The following is a 15,669-nucleotide window of genomic DNA, read 5'->3' as shown; positions in this document are numbered from 1 at the left end:
TTCCTATTTGCTGGGCCCAGAGCTCCAGAAGCCCTTGCTTGGGCCCTTTGGAATCCTGCATGTCTATCCCTTCTTGCTTCCTCGTCTCCTCCCCTCCCCACTGTGATCTGTCTCTCAGCCTGGGAAAGTGACACTTTTGGTTGGGAACCTTGCTCCTGATAGCCAGACTGGTGCTGGGCTCTCTCTGGATAGACAGACAGCTGTCTGCTGATTGGCCCACAGTGGCACATAGCTCCCTACAGATTTTTTCCACACTGGCATTGAGCTCTCTGCTGATTTGCTGGCAGTTGGCTGTCTGCTGATTGGTTTACACTGGCACTTGTCTTTCTGCTGATTGGCCCACAGTGGCACTTGGCTGTCTGCTGATTGGTTGGCACTGAGCTCTCTGCTAATTTGCCCCATCTGGTACTGAGCTGTCTGCTAACTGGCCCACACTGTTACTGAGCTCTATGCTGATTGGCTGGCACTTGGCTCTCTGCTGATTGACTTGCACAGGCTCTGAGGTCTCTGCTGATTGGCTAGCACTGGCAGTCTGGTCTCCTGCATTCCTTTGGTAGCTGTGGCCAACAAAGATGTGGGTTTCTGGTTTGGTGCTCAGGTGGACTTACCTTCTGTGTCTGCCTCCCCCTGCTTTTGTGCCCCCTGCATGGTGGGAGAGCTGGGAAGTCACTGATGGGCTGGGGTCCCAGGGAGGAGGAGGGTCATGGTCTATTCCCAATGGCTGGGAGGGTGGTGGCATCAGGAGGTAGGCCTGGCTGTGGTGGCCTTGTGGGCTGTGACAGTGCAGTTACCTGCAGGATCAGGGTGGATCAGGAAGTGCTTAGGGCTCTGATGAGGACAGGCTGCCCAGCTGTCCACCCACCAGCCTTGGAATTTGCAGCTTGGGTCATGCGTAGGATAGAACTTAGGCATGGCCATGCAATATTCTGCTCATGATGGACACTCTGCTCAGCCATCCCTGGGGTGGGCTCAGGCTGTGAGACAGGGCTGGGTCTCTTCTGGAGTCCCTGACCTATGTGTCCTTCCCCTCTGTCCCCAGAGCCCAAGGTGGTGTTTGCTAAAGAGCAGCTGGCACGCAGCGAGGTGAAGGCTGAGATGGGGGCCAGTGCCACCCTGAGCTGCGAGGTGGCCCAGGCCCAGACAGAGGTGACGTGGTACAAGGATGGGAAGAAGCTGAGCCAGAGCTCCCAGGTGCGCGTGGAGGCCTCTGGCTGCAGGCGGCAGCTGGTGGTGCAGCAGGCAGGCAAGGCGGATGCTGGGGAGTACAGCTGTGAGGCCAGGGGCCAGAGGGTCTCCTTCCATCTGGATGTCACAGGTGAGTTCTTGTGGTTCTACCGTCACTGAGTTTGGAGATGAAGGGGAGCCTTGCCAGTGCCCACAGTGACCTGGTGTATTTTCCATCCATGTCCATGTCTGTACGTCTCCTGAACTCACACCTGTGGCTAGGTTACTGGGTGTGAGAGGAAGTGTGTGAAGAGGCCACGGCTGTGTGCTGCACTTGGCGTGTCCACCTGTGATGTCCATCTCATATTCTCAGAACCTGTCCTGACCCAGCAGTGTTAGACTTTTCTGGACTCTGCTCTTCCCTGGTGCTCAGGGCTAAGCCGACTCTCTGGAGTATACCACAGTTCCTCCAGGACTCACCCAGCCCCCTACACGCTCTTCCTGCCAAGAGATATTTGAGTTTGTTGAACCAACCTGGGAAAATCCCAGACACTCAGCCAGATCAGGATTTGACCAATGCTGACATGGGCTCTGGAGGGTCAGTTGTGTAGGTGTTCTGGAACACTCTTCCCTTCTTTCCAAGGACTCGGACATGCTGTCTACCCCTCTGTGGACACATGCTGTGCTACTCACAGGAGAGGTTGGAATCCTGTTTTCAAAGCAATTCATGTTTTGTGTTATTTTATCTCTCTCTCTCTCTCTCTCTCTCTCTCTCTCTCTCTCTCTCTCTCTTTTTGTGGTTCTGGGGCACCTAGGGCCTTGCCTTGATAGACAAGTGCTCTACTCTGAGCTACATCCTCAGCCCCAGTTCCAATATTCTGGACCAGAATTCCCCTTGTTGTTCAACTTAGCAACTTAGAAGTAGAACGTAGTTCTAAAAAAAATGTAGTTCATCAATATAGTGCTTTGGCACAGTTGGTGAGGCCAGGTTACTATCTGGCTAGGCTGTTCTCTTTTCCTGGGGACTCTGTGTCTGGTTCCCTGCTGATTCATGGAGCCTGCTTGTTAGGAGAGTTGAGCTTCCTGTCAGTGTGGGCATAGTCCACAGGGATACCACATAGCATCCCCAACCTGCAACCCCAGATGCTCCCAAGGCAGAGGCTTTGTGCTGACATGACACCACAAGTCATGGGCTCCACATTGCACAGCTTCACTTCATATACAAAATTATTAAAAACACTATATAATCACCTTCGGGCTCAGTGTTTAAGGTCTTCATAAAACATAAATGAATTTTGTGGTTAGCATTGGGTCTCATCCCCAAGAAAGCTCAACATTTGTCTGCAAAGATCTTGAAATCTTTTTTTTTTTTTTTCAATCTGAAATCCAAAGCACTTTTGGCCCAGGCATTTTGGAAAAGGGATTCTCAACCCATATTTGGTCTACATACCAAACCCTGTAATATCTATTTTTGATACATTCTTTTAGTAAGCATATACATTATTTTATGCAACCAGATTTGAAAAGTTTTGATAAATTATCCAGTTTCTTAAAGACTAAATAAAAACTGACCCAAGAAGAAATAGAGAGCTTACATAGTTCTCAGGGCTGTTAACAGTGAAGCCAGGAGGAAAGTGGCTTTTCAAGGGGCAGTAGAAGCCAAGTGGCTCCAGTGGAGAAGTCCCCACATGTTCTGGAAGTGAACTCTCCTGTATCCAGGGAGGTTCCTGTAGAGAATAGAAAGGGGTGCACTTTTAAGTCTCACTTACAGAAGTAGTAACATTGGTACTAACACCAAACCAAAAAAATAGGAGGAATTCATATTTTAGGCCAATCTGTTGTCAGTATCAACTGAACAAAGATTTAGCAGGCTGAATTCAGTAATATATTAAAGAATCAGAATGCTAATGGAATTCTTCATCCAGGGATACATGTCTGCTTAACATTACAAATATCAGGAAATCAACATGAAGCATTATCATATCTGATTGGAAAAAATGTAGTTCACCAATATAAGTGCAGAATAAAGTATTTGATAAAAATTTGACACTGTAAATTCAGAAGAAATGTTTGACAAAATGTATCCTCAATCATGCTATAAAATTCTTTTGTCTTAAGATTTGTAAGGCAGTGCAAAAGGATGTAAGAAGAAGGTTCTTTCTCAATTTAGTAAATAGTATTGTACAAAATTCACAAAGGGAAACCCTGAGAGTGTCTCTGAGAGCAGGAACCTCCCAAGGCAGCAGCTGTCACAGGTGGAGCCGCAGTGCACAGCACGGTTAGGGAGGAGAGGAAACGAGAGGCGTGAAATCAGGAAGAAGTGGAGGTTACAGATGGTATGATTTGTCCAAAAGCTAAACCACTGGCTCAGTAAGATCTGAGACATTGCAAGTGCCATATATAAAAACAATATAAAGTAAGTGTGTCACAGCACACTAGCAATAAGTGATTTGAAAACGACCCCATGAAAGATCTGAAAGAGCTTCAAAAGTGCTGTTAGTAATTTCAAGCCTGATAAAAGACATCAGAGACCCTGTGTGCTTTTTTGAGAGATGACAAAGATATACATAAATGGACAGAAATATGTGGAAGGATCAGGGATGCTCAGTCCCAGTCAACATCTAAGCAAGTGTGTTTTGGGATGGGGTGCAGAGGTGAGCTCACACACAGACTTGTGCAGAGGTGGAGTCCCAGTACCCGGTCTGCATTACCTTTTCCCATTCTGCACACGTGTGAAGAAAGGATGGCTCTTCTGTAACACAAGGTTGTGTGAGCACGGGAGGGTTCCTGTCTCACAACCTGAGAACGAAGTATGCACATAATGCTGGGTGCGAGCTCGGTAGCAGGTTTATTAGAAGCAAGGCCAGCTCCCACAGCATGGGAGGGTCCCCAAGGGCACTGTGGGACCCTCTGTCCAGGAGTCTTCTGTCCAGGAGTCTTTATACTGCTTTGATGAGGAATTAACCTTTGACTGGAGAGTTCACTTGACTGTTGTCTTCCTATGACTCAATTCAGAGTATGCAATTTTAACTTCTTATTCCCACAATGGGATGGTGTAATGTGTTTGTTAACTTGAATGTGTCTTGTTCTCATTCTTTAAAACAGAAGAATTGCCTAGGTTCAGAGCAGCTCCTTGGCATGGACCAATGTTGAGGTCATCAAGAAACCTGGGGGAATAGCAAGAAATGTGGGTTCCAAGCACGAGTAGAGTCTTCCAGTTAGGAGCCCAAACAAAATAGAACCCAAGCCATCAGCTGTAGCCTAGGGTTTGAATCTGGGGTGGTGGGACCCCATTCTCTGAGGTCCAGATTTCTATTTGCCTATGTGTCTCCTGCCTTACTTTGACAAATGGAGCTTTGAACATTTAACCACTTGAAAGAATTAGACCAGTAATTCACAGTTTATAGGGTAAGTTCAAGATGGGTTGGAGAATTCAGTGCAAAAGTCAAACCATAAACATCTGAGATGATGGTGTGTACTTTGTAAGGACCTGAGGAAGGAAAGCTTTCCTGCATAGAACCCAAATGCACTCACCACAAGAGCGAGGTCAATATATTTGATCACATTAGAACTAAATGCACTGACTCATCAGAAGACTCTAGGCACTGTGGAAAGATGGGAAGACGTTGACATCATAGCAGTGGTCAGATCTCAGGCATTCATTATACAAAGAAGCTGAAAGTGAAGGGAAGAGGACACTGCTACTGGGCATGGAGTGGAAACTGTGGACTGACACCCAGGATGAGTACACACTGGTGGCTAACAGGAGTGGCCCAGGCTTCAGAGGAGCTGCCAACATGCTCAGATCAGGAGGAGCTGGGCTCTGCCAGGGCCTTGCCCAGAGCTCATGCCCTGCATGGTCCTGGGGAGACTCTTCCTGGTCATTGACAGGGGGTGTAGTGTCCCTAGGGAGGAGCCTAAGCAGGAACCTGTCAGAGAGTCCCCACCTGGAACAGCCCTATGCAACAGGGGAGGGGGCTGTGTCACACACTGTGGTCCCTTGTGTTGAGGGTGATAGGGCTTCTCCAGGGCATGAGCTAGTGTGGCCTGCAGAGGGTCTGTCCTTAGTTGTCCAGCCAGATGTCTTTCTCCAGGTGGCTTCCTGCCCTGGACAGAGTCCCTGACCTGTGTCCCTCCCTTCTGTACCCAGAGCCCAAGGTGGTGTTTGCCAAAGAGCAGCTGGCACGCAGCGAGGTGAAGACCGAGGCGGGGGCTAGCGCCACTCTGAGCTGCGAGGTGGCCCAGGCCCAGACCGAGGTGACATGGTACAAGGATGGGAAGAAGCTGAGCCAGAGCTCCCAGGTGCGCGTGGAGGCCTCTGGCTGCAGGCGGCAGCTGGTGTTGCAGCAGGCGGGCAAGGCGGACGCTGGGGAGTACAGCTGCGAGGCCGGGGGCCAGAAGGTCTCCTTCCACCTGGACGTCACAGGTGGGTGACGTCCTGCCAGGGCTGGTCAGGACGGATGCTTGCCTGACCAATTGGGGCAATCAGTATTTACCTGCAGGGCTCTCTGGCCTTGTGCATGTTGGGGCCCTTGAGGGACCCCTTCCTGGAGCTTCCAGGTGCTGGAAAGTCCTTGGGTCAGATCACCTAGCCATTTCCGCACATTTCTGGGTCTCCTGCCCAGGTTCCTGTACCTGTCCACCACAACCCTATCATAATTCCTGTGATTGAGGCTGGGGCACAGGAGGTACAGGAAGCTGTTAGGGCCCAGAGTTGGTGGAAAGAGCTCCTCCCCAGCTGGAGTCTCCATCCATGCTAAGGCTCCCTGCATGCTGGGATTCCAGCCTGGCTGTCAGAAGTCTTGGCCCCAATGTCCTCTGCAGATCCTGGCTCTTGTCTCGATCCTGGGGGTCCTGACAGTCCAGCTCTTCTGAGGTGGGCACTGTGGGATGGCACCCTGCCCGCTGCACCTCAGTCTCATTCGCAGCCCCCTTCCCTTTCCTCCATAGCCCCACCCACCCATATGGTCCTCTCTGCACTCTGTGGGCTTGGCATCTATTGAGCACACAGTACCTCTGTCAGAAAGGCTGGCAGGAGTGTCCCTGCAGGCTGACACCCTCCAAAAGACTGCCAGCAGTGTTGATGCAGAGCATCCCACACTAGACGTCTCACTGTGGCAGTCTCTGACCTTGACTGTGCTCCTGACCACTCGCCCACCAGCCACCGACTCTGCAGCCAGTGCTCTATCCAAGTGCTCCAAGGGCAGGATGGGAGGGCCTTCTTGGCCTCCCTGGCCTCCACTGGCCCTCTCCCTTCTGGGGCTCTCTCTGTGTCTCCCAGTGCCTACCTGTCAGTCTCTGCTCTTGGGTTCTGACACCCACACAGTTTCTTTGGGCTGCCTTTGAGGATGCCACCCTCCCTGCAGGTGGGGGAGGCCTGATCTGGACTGCTAGCTGCCCTTTCTCCCTGTGGTATCTGTTTGTGGGTGGATTTCTCTCTGAAGGGCAGGACCTTGGGTACAGAGCTGGTGGCCCCCAACCTGGTAGCAACTCCTTCTGGCCATCCTGTATGACCCTGGGGACCCTAAATGGTGGCCCTTAGGTGCTGGCCCAACAGAGGAAGTGGTTAGGGCTAGTGTGGAGAGTCCTACACCTTCATGTCAACTGACCTCCCCCAGAGCCAGCACCTGAGTCCCAAGCCCTGGAGAGATCTGGCCGCAGGGAGCCTCTGGTGATCAGGGAACATGAGGACATCGTCCTGACAGCCACGCTGGCCACACCCTCTGTGGCGGCAGTGACTTGGCTCAAGGATGGTGTGGAGATTCGGCGCAGCAAGCGGCACCAGGCCACCAGCCTGGGGGACAGGCACACCCTGACAGTCAGAGGAGCCCAGGTGCTTGACAGTGCAGTCTACAGTTGCCGGGTAGGCACGGAGAGTCAGGACTTCCCAGTGCAGGTGGAAGGTGAGCTCCTCCAGGACCACTGGGCCTGCTGCACCCACCTGGTGCAGCCACCCATAGCAGAGCCCCGTGGAGCTCGGGGTACACAAGGTACCTGACGGACATCCCCTTGTGCTTGCAGAGGTGGTTGCCAAGTTCTCTAGGCCTCTGGAGTCCATCACGGGGGATCTGGGTGGCACGGTGACCCTGGCCTGTGAGCTGAGCCCACCACAGGCGGAGGTGCTGTGGTACTGTGGGAGCACGCAGCTGCGGGCGGGCAAGCGCTTCCAGATGGCCGCTGAGGGCACCCTCCGCTTGCTCACGGTGTCGGGCCTGCGTGAGGAAGACGCAGGAGAGTATGTGTGTGAGAGCCGTGATGACCGCACCAGCGCCCAGCTCAGTGTCCGTGGTATGCTAGGTGGGGTGGGGGGTGTAAGCTGGGGATGGTAAGGGGATGGGGCAGTGGGCCACCTTCCAGCAACTTCCCTGAGAAGGTGTGCAAGGGGTGGAGATCTTCACAGAGACACTCCTACCTCCTCAAGCAGACCTTCCCCTGCAGTGCCCCGTGTGGTCAAGTTCACATCTGGGCTGAGCGCTGTGGTTGCAGAAGAGGGCTGCGAGGCCACCTTCCAGTGTGTGGTGTCCCCCAGCGATGCAGTGGTCACGTGGCACCGGGACGGCATCCAGCTGCAGCCCAGTGAGAAGTTCCTCATATCGCAGAGTGGTGCCAGCCGCAGCCTGACCATCTCTAGTGTGGCAATGGAGGATGCAGGCCAGGTCACAGTGGAGTCTGAGGGCGCCGCCTCTTCAGCTGCCCTCCGGGTCAGAGGTGAGCTTGGGAAAGGGACCTGTGGGGCAAGCAGCTCCCTGCCACAGACTCCCCTGCAGGCTGGTTCCAAGGAGCTGTATTGTTCCTGCAGCCAGCTAGTCTGGCTGACCTCAGGGGACACAGAACCTGTCCACCAGGAGGCGGAGGTGACTTGGGTAACATGAGGAGCTGGGCGCCTTCTCCCTAGAAGGAAAGATACCATCCTGCAGATGCATCTGGTGGGGAAGGGCCAACCGAGGTTGAGGCACTCAAGGGAGACTTCCTGGAGGAGTCGGGGCCCAGCTGATCTGGTGATGGGAAGGTGAAGGGAGTGAGGCTGGCAGCTGGTAGAGGCAGAGGCAGGAGACGGGGAAAGCTTTGAGAGCCAGAACTTCACCTGAAATAAAGTGGGAGTCATGGCAGGTTCCTAAGTGGGGGAGTGATGGGGACAAATGCACTGGGGCACTCACAGAGCAGCCTGGGGTGGGGAAGCCTTCTGGAGTCTGCTTTTCATTCCTTTACACAAGCACATGTTCTTGGTTGTAGTAAAGTGCAGGGATTCTAGTGGCTCCGATGGGCACCACCCATTTGCTGGAGACCAGATACTGCTGGCCTTGGGCCACACTTGGTAGTTCCAGGCACTAGGGCATGGCACGGTTGTTCCAAGCTAGGAGGCTGGGCAACGTAGGGACCTGGTGGGGGCAGTGCGGCCATCTGGGCTATGGGTGGGCTGGCCCTGGGTGTCTAGGATGACCTTGGCTCTTGCGCCATCCCAGAGCCCCCCGTGCTGTTCAAGAAGAAGCTGGAGCCGAAGACCGTGGAGGAGCGGACCTCTGTGACGCTGGAGGTGGAGCTGACGCGTCCGTGGCCCGAGGTGAAGTGGACCCGGAACGCCGCAGTCCTGGTGCCAGGGGAGAATGTTGAGATCCAGGCGGAGGGCACACGCCACCGCCTGGTGCTGCGCAGCGTGGGCTTCACCGACCGCGGCTTTTTTGGCTGCGAGACACCAGACGACAAGACGCAGGCCAAGCTCACTGTGGAAAGTGAGTGGCGCTGTGCTGGCTGGGGCCTGGGGCGTCGGGAGGGGCTGGGCGCCACCTTCTCCCGAGGGGCAGGTCCTGGGGTGTGGGCTGCTGGCCGCTGGCCTCTGCTCACCTCTGGCACCTCCTGGGGAAGCTGGTTGTGCCTACACTGGGGTCCCAATGCTGGCTGGTGGAAGGGCAGGGCTCTGGCTACTGCGGACCACTGGCGCCTCTCCTGCATCTCCACAGTGCGCCAGGTCCGGTTGGTTCGGGGCTTACAGGCAGTGGAGGCCAGAGAACAGGGCACAGCTACTATGGAGGTGGAGCTGTCGCATGCTGAAGTGGAGGGTACCTGGACACGCGACGGACTGCGACTGCAGCCAGGGCCTAGGTGCCATGTGGCTGTGCACGGGGCCACGCACATTCTCACACTCTTGGAGCTGCAGCCACAGGACAGTGGGCTAGTGGCCTTCAAGGCAGAGGGCGTGCACACGTCTGCCCAGCTGATGGTCACTGGTGAGTGGGTGGAGGTAGCAGGACCTACTCCAGAGAGGCCTGCCTCCTTCCCCAAGGTGGCCTGGGAGGCAATGGGGACATTGAGGACCAGGATGTATGACTTGAGACAGCCAGAACTCCCTATCACCCGCCTGGGAAGCACCTTCTAGACCATTGATCACCTTCCTCCTATCTTCCCAGAGCTGCCTGTGAGCTTCAGCCGCCCACTGCAGGACATGGTGGCTACCCAGAAAGAGAAGGTGACCCTGGAGTGTGAGCTGTCCCGTCCCAACGTTGATGTGTGCTGGCTGAAGGTGCTTCTCTCCCACTCCTTTATGCCCTCCCTGCCTCTCATCAGTGGCAGCTGCCCTCCACCAGTGCCTGACCAGGCCTCTTGGTTCCACAGGATGGTGTGGAGCTACGGTCAGGCAAGACCATGGGCATAGTGGCCCAGGGTACCTGCAGAAGCCTCATCATCTACCGGTGTGAGATGGGGGACCAGGGCATCTATGTGTGTGACACTGGTGAAGCTCAGAGCTCTGCTTCTCTGAAGGTGCAAGGTGAGGCTTGGACAGGTGGAAAGGGCAGGGCCTAGGGTTGTGAGTGCCTCCTTGTGCACCTGCAGCCTGCAGCCAGGTGCTTGGCTGCCTGTGCCCTTAGCTCTCAGCAAACTGGAGCCCTGGGTGGGAGCACCAGGATGGCCACTGTACCTGCAGGCATGGCTGGGTCTTGCTCCCTCCTCAGGCCGCAGTGTCCAGATTGTGCGGCCCCTGGAGGACGTGGAGGTGATGGAGAAGGAAGGTGCCAGTTTCTCCTGTGAAGTCTCCCATGACGAGGTGCCTGGCCAGTGGTTCCGAGAGGGGATTAAGTTGCGGCCCAGTGACACTGTGCGTATTCGCCAGGAAGGTGCGTGTGGGGCAGGCTGGCTGCAGGTGGGGTGGACCCGCCCCCAGGCTGCTCCCTTCATTCCAGGGCTGGGGGCTTTTGTCCCTAGGAAAGACATACACTCTCATCTACCGGAGGGTCCTGGCAGAAGATGCAGGGGAGATCAAATTTGTAGCAGAAAATGCAGAATCGCGAGCCCACCTCCGAGTGAAAGGTGAGTGGAGTGTGGAGGGGAGGGACTGGGGTGTGGGGGTGTATGGGGTATGTGATAGCCCCGCCATCCAGACCAGACCGCTTGCTGGGACTGGGACAGTAGTGGTCAGGAGGAGGAACAGGAGTGTCACATCTTTCACAGGAAGATGTGGTCGCAGAGGGAGGAGCAACCTAGGGGGTGTGAGGACTCAGGGTCTCAGTGAACTCTCCCTCCTTGGGTTGCAGCCATCACTGGAGAGGAGGGTGTGCACTCCAGCAGGTGGCAATGCAGCCTGCCAGGGCAGGAGAGGTGGGAGGGTCTGAGGTTGTGGGTGGGGGTAAGCGCAGGGTGGGGGCATGTGGGATGGGGCTTTGGCACTGGGACTGTGGTGTGTGGAGCTGGACATGCACATTCAGGGTACACATCAGCTGTGATGTGAGAGGCGTGGTGGGGGGCACGATCACGGTGCCAGTGGTTTGTGGCACACAGCTGGTCCTAGACCAGCCTGGATGGGGACAATCTGGCCCCTGCTGCCTCAGGTGTAAGTGCACAGGCTGTTGGGGGTAGCATCCAGTCCTTCAGCAGCCCTGCTGGGGGAGCCTGTTGCCAAAGTGCTCATGGTTGGGTCCTGAACCCACTGGCTACACCCCGCAGAGTTGCCAGTGACCCTCCTCCGCCCGCTGAGGGACAAGATTGCCATGGAGAAGCACCGCGGAGTGCTCGAGTGCCAGGTGTCCAGGGCCAGTGCACAGGTGCGGTGGTTTAAGGGTGGCAAGGAGCTGCAGCCTGGATCCAAGTATGAGATGGTCAGCGATGGCCTCTACCGCAAGCTGGTCATCAACGACGTGCAGCCAGAGGACGAGGACTCTTACACATGCGATGCTGGAGATGTCAAGACCAGTGCCCAGTTCTTTGTAGAAGGTGTGTTCCAGGCCAGCGGCAGCTCTCAGGTTCTTAGGGGTGGCTGTGGTTCCCAAGATATGTACTGGAAGTCCTGGAGGTGGCCCAACTGGGGACATCCAGGCAGCTGGATGTGGACACAGGAAGTTGTGGGTGCAGAGGGAGGAGCAACCTAGGGGATGTGAAGACTCGGGGTGTCAGCGCACTGTGGGGAAGGTTTGTGTTCAGGAAGGACCTCAGAGCCTGCGGGGGTGGACAGGTCCAGCCTCCAGGTCCACCGTGACTACCTCCTCTCCCACAGAGCAGTCCATCACCATCATACGGGGCCTGCAGGATGTGACCGTGATGGAGCCTGCTCCTGCCTGGTTCGAGTGTGAGACTTCCATTCCCTCAGTGAGGCCACCCAAGTGGCTTCTGGGCAAGACTGTGCTGCAGGCGGGGGCGAACGTGGGCCTGGAGCAGGAGGGCACAGTGCACCGGCTGACCCTGCGGAGGACCTGCTCCACTATGACTGGGCCTGTGCACTTCACCATTGGCAAGTCCCGCTCCTCTGCCCGCCTGGTTGTCTCAGGTGAGCTGAGGTGGGCACGGCTCAGGCCTCCAGTGGGCCTGGCTCAGGTGGTGGGTAGTTATGGCCTGGGCTCACAAGGTGGGGTGTGTGGGGATACACAGGACAAGGTGGGCAGGATGTATGTAAGGGCTGGGCACACCATGGTGCTTGTGGTACCTGGGCCCGGGGTGGCGGGTGGACACAGCTCAGTGATTTGTTGGGGGAAGGATCAGGGCATGGGAGATTTTGGCTGGAGCTGGTGCAGGGTTGGGAACCAGTGGTCAGAGGCCTGCAGAGCAGGGTGGAAGTGCTGGGGCAGGGCAGGGCAGGATGTGTGGGGCCAGGGCATGCATGGGTAGGTGTGTGGGGTGCGGGGTATCTTGGGGACAGGGAGGGGTGTGTGGAGCAGAGTGGGGCAGGAGAGGAGGGGCAGGTCATGATGTGCAGGGCAGAACGTGGACTCAGTGGTGTGGGTAGAAGACGACAGAAGAATATAGCTCAGACCCAGGGCACCCAGTCCTGTGGCCCCACAGCCCTGCCTTATTCGCTGTAGACATCCCGGTGGTGCTGACCCGGCCACTGGAGCCCAAGGCCGGGCGTGAGCTGCAGTCGGTGGTCCTGTCCTGTGACTTCAGGCCGGCCCCTAAGGCCGTGCAGTGGTATAAGGAGGACACACCGCTGGCCCCGTCAGACAAATACAAGATGATGCTGGAGGGCCAGATGGCAGAGCTGCGCATTCTCCGGCTCACCCCTGCTGATGCTGGCACCTACCGGTGCCAGGCAGGCAATGCTCAGAGCAGTGCTGAGGTCACTGTGGAAGGTAGGACATGAGGTGGGCAGGCCATGGGAGGGCCTGGGGTGGGCTGTTGCTGTGGGCAGCACTAAGGCCCGGTGTGTGCCTTCTAGCTCGGGACGTGGCAGTGACTCAGCCGCTGCAGGATGCTGAGGCCACCGAGGAGGAGCGGGTGTGCCTCTCATGTGAGCTGTCCCGCGAGGATGAGGAGGTGGAGTGGTCGCTCAACGGCACACCCCTGTACAACGACAGCTTCCACGAGATCAGCCATGAGGGCCGCCGCCACACACTGGTGCTGAAGAGCGTCCGGCGGGCTGATGCAGGCACCGTGCGCGCCAGCTCCCCCAAGGTGTCCACTACTGCCTGCCTGGTTGTCCGAGGTGAGCTGTGCTTGTGGGGTCTTCGGGTCCCCTCCGTTCACGGACAGGTACCAGGCTTCCCTCACCAGCCCCATCTTCCCTGCAGCCAAGCCAGTGGTGTTCCTGAAAGCACTGGATGATGTGTCCGTAGAGGAGTGTGGTACGCTGGCCCTGCAGTGCGAAGTGTCAGACCCCGAGGCCCGTGTGGTTTGGCGCAAAGATGGCGTGGAACTTGGTCCCAGCAACAAGTATGACTTCCTGCACACGGCGGGCACACGGGGCCTCGTGGTGCATGACCTGAGCCACGAGGATGCTGGCCTGTACACCTGCCATGTGGGCAGTGAGGAGACCCGGGCCCGGGTCAGCGTGCATGGTGCGTGGCCAAGGGCTGGCCAAGGTGGGGTGTGGGAAGGGTCGGCACATGGTGGTCTTTCTGCATCCCAAGAGGCCCATGCTGCTCTCCAAGACCCCGGGGCTGCTTTGCAGAGCTGGGAGAAGTCGGGAGCTCCCACAGTGGCTGGTGCTTGCGGAGGTCCTGTGAGGTCCCAGAGTGGACAGGCAGGGGGATGGGAGACTCTCTGGACGTGCCTGGGGGCTGAGGTGGGCAGAGACATTGCTTTGTGCTGCAGGAGCAGGTTTCTGAGCAGAAACCAAGAATTCAGGGTCCGAGCAGGGCCTGCCTAGGAAGGGCTCCCTGGCCAAGGGCAAAGCCTGGTCATGCAGTGAGGGCAGCTGCACACAGATGACATACACTTCCCTTCTTAAGGAGCCAGACCCAACCCTGGACCCTGAACTCTTGGGTCTTTTGAGTGCATCCTTTTCAGCCAGGGTTGGGTTCCAACTGCAAGGCCAGCACCCCCTATCCAGGTTCAGCGTCTGGTCATCCTGAACTCAGTCCCTAACATATTCTGTTTCCACGGTGTGTGGTTGGCAGGCCCACTAGTTACTGATCTTGTGGCTGCTGGCCCAGGTTAGCCTTGGTGGTTTCTGATGAGACAGGAAAGGAGAGGGGGGTGGAGTGTTTGTCACAGAGTGGGGCTCACGCTGTCTGAAGACTCTTCTCCTGAGGCTCCTGTCCTTTTTCCCTTGGGGTTTGTGAGTGGTGGGAAATGTGGGTGGTCCTTGCTTCCCCTTCTTTGGAGCTCATAGCCACTGGCTACACAGGCACCAGGACATGGCCAGCCCCAGGCCAAGGGTGCATCATGATTTGGTGATCATGCCCTGCATGGGTCCTGGGCCTGGGGGCAGGGGGCCAGCCCACCTGCTGGGGCTAGCCCTGCCTGGGGTCTTTCATGGGCAGTGCTGCTGGTGTCTGGCTCTGGCCTGAGGAATCTCTGTGGCTTGCAGACCTGCACGTGGGCATCACCAAGAGGCTGAAGACAGTGGAGGTGCTGGAGGGGGACAGCTGCAGCTTCGAGTGCGTCCTGTCCCACGAGAGTGCAGGCGACCTGGCCATGTGGACTGTTGGTGGGAAGACAGTGGGCAGCTCTGGCCACTTCCGGGCAGCACGCCAGGGCCGCAAATACACCCTGACCATCCAAGAAGCTGCGCTCAGCGATGCTGGGGAAGTGGTCTTCTCTGTGCGGGGTCTCACCTCTAAGGCCTCACTTGTCGTAAAAGGTGAGTGTGATGAACCCAGCTGGGGACTTGTCACCAGAGGCCCCCAGGCTGCTGAGCCTGAGACCCTCTCCAGGTGGCCAGGAGTGGTTGAGGGACTGACCCCAGCCCTCAGTGAGCTTTCCTTTAAAGGATGTGGGGGCATAGAGGCACCTGCTGGATCTGGGAGAGATTCTGGCCCTCTGAGGGGGTCACTCTGAGCGAGTGTCCCTGGGCCAGGCCCAGGGTTCGGGTCTTAATCTGACTGCTCCCCTGGCTGGGGTTCCCAATGCACATGGCTCACCCTACCATCCCGCAACTCTTGAGCCAGGGCCACAGGGTCTATGCTTGGCTGGGAGGTTCCCAGATGTCTGGGCCTGTGCTCTTGGTGTACATGCCTGGTGCACACTGCAGGCTCAGTGTTGAGTTTCAGGAGTGGCCTGAGCACTGCTGTGCTGGGTGCTTTCCCCTGGTGGCCAGGGCTCCTGGCAAGTCAGTGTTGGAGGCTCCTGGGGCCTAGGGTCCAAGCTCTGTGGTGTTGGTCTTGAGATGGATGCTCCCAATGCCCACCCCTGCCCCTGCCTCTGGCTGAGCATGTCTGTGCTTCCTGGGTAGACACCTTTGCTCCCTTCAGAGAGGCCAGTGGACATCACGAAGCCCCTAGAAGACCAGCAGGCCACGCTGGGGGAGGATGTGGTGCTCACTTGTGAGCTGTCGAGGGCAGGCACTCCTGTGCGCTGGCTGAAGGATGGGAAGGCCATCCGTGAGAGTCAGAAGTACAAGCTGCTCCGCGAAGGCACGCAGGCTGTGCTGGTCGTCCATGGAGCCTCTCTCAAGGACTCTGGCACATACACGTGTGAGACGGACGCTTCCAAGAGCACAGCCAGACTCCGTGTGGATGGTGAGTGCCCACACGGCCCCACAGCAGCTCTCCCTTGGCATGCCCAGGACCCCTGCCTCAGAGCAGGGGAGGTCTCTCTCTCAGGGCTCTGCTTCCACGGCCGGCCGGAGGGACAAGGCTGGCT

The 15,669-nt window shown here is 56.9% G+C and overlaps 1 protein-coding gene across 2 annotated transcripts in view; it reads left to right on the top strand.

Annotated features, from left to right (window-relative positions):
- Obscn (obscurin, cytoskeletal calmodulin and titin-interacting RhoGEF) overlaps window positions 1–15,669 on the top strand; it is a gene marked incomplete at its 3' end in the record, with an annotated part of 105,636 nt that overhangs the window by 46,592 nt on the left and 43,375 nt on the right. For both annotated transcript variants that reach the window (XM_046448432.2, XM_058580626.1), the window contains 18 exon segments: window positions 1,040–1,315; window positions 5,315–5,590; window positions 6,783–7,067; window positions 7,186–7,452; window positions 7,603–7,872; window positions 8,628–8,894; window positions 9,123–9,389; window positions 9,570–9,682; window positions 9,775–9,928; window positions 10,113–10,274; window positions 10,363–10,467; window positions 11,101–11,367; window positions 11,648–11,917; window positions 12,450–12,716; window positions 12,803–13,069; window positions 13,155–13,421; window positions 14,396–14,668; window positions 15,279–15,545. In XM_046448432.2, the coding sequence (XP_046304388.1) occupies window positions 1,040–1,315; window positions 5,315–5,590; window positions 6,783–7,067; window positions 7,186–7,452; window positions 7,603–7,872; window positions 8,628–8,894; window positions 9,123–9,389; window positions 9,570–9,682; window positions 9,775–9,928; window positions 10,113–10,274; window positions 10,363–10,467; window positions 11,101–11,367; window positions 11,648–11,917; window positions 12,450–12,716; window positions 12,803–13,069; window positions 13,155–13,421; window positions 14,396–14,668; window positions 15,279–15,545 (4,320 nt within the window).

The sequence above is a fragment of the Marmota monax genome, unplaced genomic scaffold, assembly GCF_021218885.2.
Source record: "Marmota monax isolate L192 unplaced genomic scaffold, Marmota_monax_Labrador192_F-V1.1 WCK01_AAM20220418_F8-fsc00327, whole genome shotgun sequence".
Classification (NCBI taxonomy): Eukaryota; Metazoa; Chordata; class Mammalia; order Rodentia; family Sciuridae; genus Marmota; species Marmota monax.
Note: the sequence above shows the minus strand (reverse complement) of the source record. Positions and strands in the feature narration are given on the sequence as shown.